Source organism: Sycon ciliatum, chromosome 6 (assembly GCF_964019385.1).
Source record: "Sycon ciliatum chromosome 6, ocSycCili1.1, whole genome shotgun sequence".
NCBI lineage: Eukaryota > Metazoa > Porifera > Calcarea > Leucosolenida > Sycettidae > Sycon > Sycon ciliatum.
Window position 1 is genome coordinate 7,309,696 of NC_088648.1, and position 7,669 is coordinate 7,317,364.

Genomic DNA, 7,669 nt, shown 5'->3' on the forward strand with positions numbered 1-7,669 from the left:
GCCAAAAATGAGAATGAGATATGTTTTCGTGTAAATTTGTATTTATGGACTCTCCACAGGCCCTGGCCTAAGCCGGGGGGAGTCTCCGAGATAAAGGCGGCGACCAGCCACGGCTAACTAATTCGCAACTCACCAGCTGGCGGGTGGTGTCAACAATGCTGAATCGCTCCAGGATGAGTCGTACCACAATCAACGTGGCAGGGATGAGCAGCAAGCACAGCAGCCACGGGAACTTGTAGAGCATGAGCGTAAGGCAGCACCATACAACGGCGTAAAAGTAGCCACCGCTGTGTTCCAACTCAGGACCAATGAACTCCTGGAATACACTGCGATTGCGACGCGCACGGTTGCTCCAAGAGCGACGCAGTTCGTAGCTGGTGGGAGAGTCGCGTCCTGTTCACACACACACACACACACACACACACACACACACACACACACACACACACACACACACACACACACACACACACATTTGTGCGTGCATGTGCACCCACGCACACACATTTGTGCATGCACGTGCACCTACGCACACATGCACACATACAAACACATAAACAGACACGCACACACAAAGACATACACACATACCAACATGAAAGTACCACACTCAGCACTGCTCCCTAACTGTAACGCATCACGTCTGCATCACGTCTGCATCACGTCTGCATCACGTCTGCATCACGTCTGCATCACGTCTGCATCACGTCTGCATCACGTCTGCATCACGTCTGCATCACGTCTGCACAATGTCCCATGCCTGTGATGTGCTATACAGTAAAAACACAGTTCACTGGAAAAGAAGGGAATTCGCAGTCATTGAAACAGGACACAATGTTCTGGAGTGAATACCAACGCATATTTCATGACTTTAAATCTCCCATCTCACAGGCTTGTCAAGCCGGGAGTCGTACAATCTAGGAAGACGACATAGGACAGTCGTACAATCTAGGAAGACGACATAGGACAGTCGTACAATCTAGGAAGGCGACATAGGACAGTCGTACAATCTAGGAAGACGACATAGGACAGTCGTACAATCTAGGAAGACGACATAGGACAGTCGTACAATCTAGGAAGACGACATAGGACAGTCGTACAATCTAGGAAGGCGACATAGGACAGTCGTACAATCTAGGAAGACGACATAGGACAGTCGTACAATCTAGGAAGACGACATAGGACAGTCGTACAATCTAGGAAGACGACATAGGACAGTCGTACAATCTAGGAAGACGACATAGGACAGTCGTACAATCTAGGAAGACGACATAGGACAGTCGTACAATCTAGGAAGACGACATAGGACAGTCGTACAATCTAGGAAGACGACATAGGACAGTCGTACAATCTAGGAAGACGACATAGGACAGTCGTACAATCTAGGAAGACGACATAGGACAGTCGTACAATCTAGGAAGACGACATAGGACAGTCGTACAATCTAGGAAGACGACATAGGACAGTCGTACAATCTAGGAAGACGACATAGGACGATCAAAGTACCCTATACTGCATGTAACATGCGATTGCAATTCAGGACTTGACCAAGTAAATCCTAATGCATTCCATACAAATAAACGAAGCCATGGGCACACAGATGTGAGCCAAGTCGGACCTAATCCAAGAGCGACTGTAATGGGCCGGAATCAAAACCCACATCAGTTCACGTTCCAGGTGCCTGTGTTGTCTCCCTAGACGCTACGACTCCATGAGTTCAACCCACATGTCTGCAACCTCATCTAAAGTAGGTGTTTATGCACACATGCATGCTCAAGAAGGCGCTCACTACATCATCAGCACACATGCATACACACGTGAGCACTATCCACACGCGGTTGACTGAATGGCTACTCGCTCCACACTGCCATGTATGCACATTGTCCTGTCAGCACTACCCACACTTTTACAAAGAGAGCTACTTGCTCCGAAGTACTGTACCTGGAGAGGATGGGGGCACGGGTCGTGCATCAGTTTCGTCATGCGACAGTGATGACAGCAGCAACTCGGAAGCCTGTTCTTCCTCTTGATCTTCATCTTCATCATCATGCTGCTCTGCAGAGGTAAGGAAAATGGGGAGATAAAAAAACCGAAAAAAGGTAAATTATCGCGTCCGTTCCCGAAGGGAACTCACGACGGCCGCTAACACCCGGTAAACCATAGCGGCAGACACAGAGCCTAAAGGTGGAGGTGAGTGGATAAGTCTCACAACCATTGGCACAAATACCGAGAAACGGGAAGATAGGTACATGGAATATACACATTGAGACTAAGGGGCAAACGCAGTCAATTTGTCACAGCCACAAACAATGCTCTAGAGGGATAACTAGATGTCGGTTCCGGGAAATTGTGATTCACTGCTGACCTATTCCAGACTAAAGGAAATCAAGAATTCGCATCACCAACAGCAGCTCATTCTCATACTGTCCTGATGCTGCTCTCAGTATTTGTCTCTGTATCTCTATCTCTTTCCATCTCACAAATAGTACCTCTTTTGGAAAAATAATTGTTGTACAATGTCAGCAAAATGTCCGGCAAGATCCACCAGCAGAATGAATTTGAAGACTCCACTGCAGCCGCATTTGCTGTTAGATAAGATGTAGGCGAAGAGACTCAAGACACACCCTGCATTATGGCGATAAACACACGCCAACCGCAAACACCTCTCTAAGCTGAAAAGTTACGCTCCGGCATAGAGAGTCTTCTTCTCACAACCACCGCCATCAGTTCGCTCCTGGTTGATGCATGGCGGGTGAAAGCGGACATAGCAGGCTGGCGCATAAGATAGTGCTTGACAAGGCGCGAGAATCGAACCGATATACAGTTGCGTTTGGTAAAATCCGACCCAACGTGCAAAGCTGTCGCCCTGGACCATTTTTGATTACATCATTGTACAATGAAAATTGTGCACATCAAGCAGCATTCGGGTCACTTCCATGGCGTCAAGGGCCGTGCAAGTTGAGGGCGCGAAATATACCCTTTGGGTCAGATTTCATGGAGTACTACTTTACCAGGGTGCAGCTTTGCAGCCTACACAGCCTGGGTGTGCCAGGCATGTGCAGACCGTCATTTTACCAGGTGTGTCGCTACCGCTATACTATTCAACCATGGCTCATCAGCAGGACGAAACCTAGAGAAATGGATGAGACAAAGTGACAGGACACAGGTGCAGCGGTGGCCCAATAAATCTGACCCACATGCCGAAAGCAGTACCAAGGCTCATGTGGCAGCCGCAGCCCTCGCATCGGCTTATAGGGCTTGAAAGTGATGACGTCAAAACGGCCAGGGAGTAGTAAGTTGACATCAGATTTCTAATTTTGGATCCACTAAGGTGTGACTTTGCTATTGCCTAAGTATGTGGGTGCATAGCAACCCACTCATGTCGCATGCAGGTGTGACTTTTATTTCGCCACCAGTTGTAACCCCGCCCCCAGTAGCCAGATAAGTCAGTTTCACTGGCTTCATCACCATGCTGTGGGTAAGACCGCTTGAAATGTGCTTGGATCCATACAAAAACTGGATCCAAGTGGATCCAGTTTTTGAATTTTTGAAATTGTTGCTATGCTGTGACGTAGCACTTTCAAGCCCTATTGGACCGTGTATGACGAAATTGAATAGGAAACTTGACGATACTTTCGACTCGCGGGCCAGATTTATTTGGCCCCGACTGTATAAGAATACCAGTAGCAAAGAAATTTCTTATTTCACCAGGCTGTCCAGCTAGTGCACCTAGAAGACACAACGATGTCACAAGGATGAAGAGTGAGAGTCGATACGATGGCACCAGAGTAGCAAGGTAGAGCAGAATGGTGAACCAGACGATGGAGGACAGGTGACGCATCACGTGCCGTGTCCGGCCCGACCAGAAGAAGACAATGAGCACCGCGTAGCCCGCAATGACCATCCCCACCTGCCTTGGAGCACACCAACATGAACATTGTGCTGCAATTAATACGTTGAACGACAATAGTACAGTCGTCCCTCTCTAATCCGGCACTTTATAATCCAGCACCCTCGATAAACCAGCACAATTTTCAGTAGCCAAAATGTCCTCTTCATGCACATTGCAGCAGTAAATCAGATTTGTTAATCCAGCACCCTCCCTAATCCAGCAGATTTTCGTGACACAAATGGTGCCGGATTATAGAGGGACCACTGTATTACAATTTTAAGAGAGGATCATAACTTAACAAATTATCCGTTTTGTCCAACACTAACGGTTATAAGCAGAGTCAAAAATGTACAACAATTACTGGAATTACTTGACTCAACAGTATGCTGCTTGTAATCGTTAGTGTTGGACAAAACGGATAACGTGTAAACTTATGATCCTCCTTTTAAATTTTAATCCTTGCCTCTCCATCCGAGTTAAATCGACAATATTATTGCTTCTCGATTGACGTAGCTGGATCGTGTGATGGCTAGGCAGCCCGGGGGATTACTGATTTGTAGGGATGTGTTGTGTCACTGACTGTGAGTAAACAACTGAACACCGTATTCCCTGGAATATATGCCGCACGGGAGTATAAGCGGTACCCCATTGTTTTGGGCACGAAATACAGATGTCTACCTTATTTATCACCGTTAAATTGATCATCGGAGTAGAAGCCCCCCCCCCCCCCTTTTCGGGGGAGGGTGAATTTTGAGTGTTCCAAGTGCGGCTTATACTCCGTAAATATACGGCAACTAGAGAGTCAAAATGTTCCGAGTTATGACTAACTGTCCACCAACGTAACCAGATCTTATACAGTCAGCCATACGGTCATAACTCGTAACATTTTGTCCTTCTCCTTTTTCACCATAATTTAATTGGCTCACCATCCGAGTTCAACTAGAGAGTCCATTGCATTATCACAACACACTCACCAGATAAATGTAACCGTAAACTCTGACGAACTCCATGAAGTGCGATGCTGTGTCTAGACCCTCAATAGAGCGTTGCAGCGCAGCGAACACTGGCAAGTGATTGAGAATGTAAACACATGTCAGCAGGCCCGCCATGCACGCCATGGCCTTCCACTGACGATACAGAACATCCTGCGACGTACGACAGGCCAGGCCAGGCCAGGAAATGCAGCGGCAGCACGATTATTCCCAGCCACAGTGGTGTGTTGCTAATCTGCATGAGCCCGAGCCTCGCGTTCAGGACGTGCGTGCTGCGATGCTTGATCGGGAACAAGAATACTCCGCACAGCACAGCCCAGAGGAGAGGTCTCAGAAATGCGGAGAACACCTGATACAGTGCGAACGCTACGATGCCCACAATCACGACAAACACATTGGCTGCCAACTGGTAGAACGCTTTGGTCACTTTGGTCTTGCTCAGTGCCTCTTCGCCCAGCAGTCGGCCTATCGTATAGTCAAACAACGTATCCTCGCGTGAATTCTGAAACATCATCCGTCGTCTCTGACCCATGGCGGATCTACCGGAGCGAGCTGAGAAGGCGGCGGAAGGTAGCGATACCGATGGATCGTAATCGCTAGCGCTGCCAGTAGCGGTAACACAGGCATCATTTCTTTCAAATTATCCCAAAGGCGTTTCGGGGGTGAGGCAGAAACGAGAGCCACTATTTTATTCGGAGGGTAAGACTTGGAATGGTTCAATGAGTCCAATGCTGCACTGCAGCGTAGCTGGACAGATTGCTTTTCAAAGCAAAAACAATCAACAAACAGAAACACAAACAGCGAAAACAAAAGCATTTTTCTACATCCACAAACAAATTACGTAATCTTTCGGTTTTGAAGGCCGCGCGCGTGACGCGCGTCACGTGCATGCGTAGATCTACGTGTACGTACGTACATGTACGTGTGGTTGGATTTGTCTTTCTACATACTGTAAAAGCCATTAATTTTATACTTTTAGGGAAATTTAAGGGGGCACATCACCCAAAAATTCGCTGAAAAATCGAATTTGTAAATTCATATTGAGTGCTACGTCAGTTGAAAGAGCATGAATAGCTGCAAATTCTCTGAAAACTGTGTCCCTATCTGACCAGCCGTTCAAGAGTTATGGCCGAAAATGTGCCCTTGCAAGGAAAGACTTTTTTGTTGCATGCTGTCATTTGTTGGCAGCACTGTATTTGAATGTGAGCAGACCGTGCGCAACTTGTCGTATTATGGAAACACGCGAAAGTGTGCAGAATTTTGCCCCAAGTCCAAAAAAGTCCAAAAAATCACGTTAAAAAACCACGTATTGGGCTGCACGGCGGCGGGCGAAGCCCGCCGCCGTGCAGCAGGACTTTTGCCAGCACCCTCGTGACGTTGCAGATATGTGGCTTGATTATTGTAGTTGACGTTGATTTAGTGACTTAAACTGTCTTTGGCAAGTTTGAGTCGTGTCAAGAAGTCAGGTAGGATTCAGTACTAGGCAGTAGTGAAACGTGAGTGGCAATCTTTGCCGGTTTCTGAGGGCATCCTGGATTTGGTGTGCAGCGCTGTGGAAATGGCTTGCTGTGGAGGTCCCAGCACTGGATGTTGTATCAAAGGTACGACCTCGTAGCACGTGCTAAACCTAAAAAAATTCAAAAATTGACTTGGGTCTGTGGGAGTCCGTGAAAGAACGCCCACTCGTTCCGTTGTGACAGATTCCAGGGCCACGTTGAGGGGCCCTACCCCACCACCCATGGCTGCTTCTGGACTTGTTTTAGGTTTGGGTCCCGCGCACGGACAGAATGGGCCCGAAAATGTGAAAAAAATGTAAATGCATTTGTTTGGCTCCTGGGTGGCTCGCACACCGTAGCACTATGCCGGAAATTTGAGTTTTTCCGGCCTGGAAAGCCTGTCATTGAGGCGCAAGAACTTGTAAATCATGTCCTGAGGGCCAGCATAGTGGCAGGAGTGTGTGGTCAAAATTTCACTCAAATCCACTGAGAAACACCAAAGTTACGGTCAATTGAATGCCATATGAAATTTTTGGGTGATGTGCCCCCTTAAGGCAAAAATTAAAATTTCACCAGTTGTAGTCTTCGGGGTGCTGAGTCGAATGGTCTTGGTCCGAGAAAGCTGAGACGCTCCCTTCCTACTTGAATCCCAATCGAACTCGCGCACTTCCACCGAAACTGGGTGACTGCGCCCTACTAGATGGGGATTTGTATGCAAAATGTCACTAAAAGCGCCATTTCGTTCTTATAAAAGCACGGATGACCACGATTGGCCCATATGTTGTAGTCTTTTGGACGCTAAACCGACTGGTTTTGGTCCGAAAAGGCTGCGATGCAGCGTTCCTCCTTTATTCCCAATCGAACATGGTTGAACAAGCGGTCACGTGCTCCTGCGTACACCAGTCACCTGGTCACCGTGCCTGCAGGGTACAACTTACTAGCCTGTTTGACCTTTTTTGGGAGCAGTCCTGTCACTCGAGTTGAACTCGAGTTGAACCTTGGTGTGAAAGTAATAGTTGTCGCCTGCTGGCGTGGTGACTGGTGACCAGGTGATTTGGGCACCCAGGAGCACGTGACCGCTTGTTCAACCATGTTCGATTGGGAATAAAGGAGGAACGCTGCATCGCAGCCTTTTCGGACCAAAACCAGTCGACTCAGCGTCCAAAAGATTACAACATATGGGCCAATCGCGGTCATCCGTGCTTTAATAAGAACGAAATGGCGCTTTTAGTGACATTTTGCATACAAATCCCCATCTAGTAGTGTAGCGTTGGCACGCTAGTAACTCA

The 7,669-nt window shown here is 47.8% G+C and overlaps 1 protein-coding gene across 2 annotated transcripts in view; it reads right to left on the bottom strand.

Annotated features, from left to right (window-relative positions):
• LOC135819263 (transmembrane protein 245-like) overlaps positions 1–5,620 on the bottom strand; it is a 29,598-nt gene extending 23,978 nt beyond the window's left edge. The window contains exons 1-4 of one of the 2 annotated variants that reach the window (XM_065332438.1): positions 4,867–5,620; positions 3,709–3,910; positions 1,942–2,055; positions 134–393 (exon numbers count right to left, since the gene is read on the bottom strand). In XM_065332438.1, the coding sequence (XP_065188510.1) occupies positions 134–393; positions 1,942–2,055; positions 3,709–3,910; positions 4,867–5,010 (720 nt within the window). In that variant the 5' untranslated portion in view covers positions 5,011–5,620. Of the gene's footprint in view, positions 1–133; positions 394–1,941; positions 2,056–3,681; positions 3,911–4,866 lie in introns of both variants that reach the window. The other variant, XM_065332437.1, reaches the window with a different exon arrangement.
• Between the last annotated feature and the right edge of the window lie 2,049 nt (positions 5,621–7,669).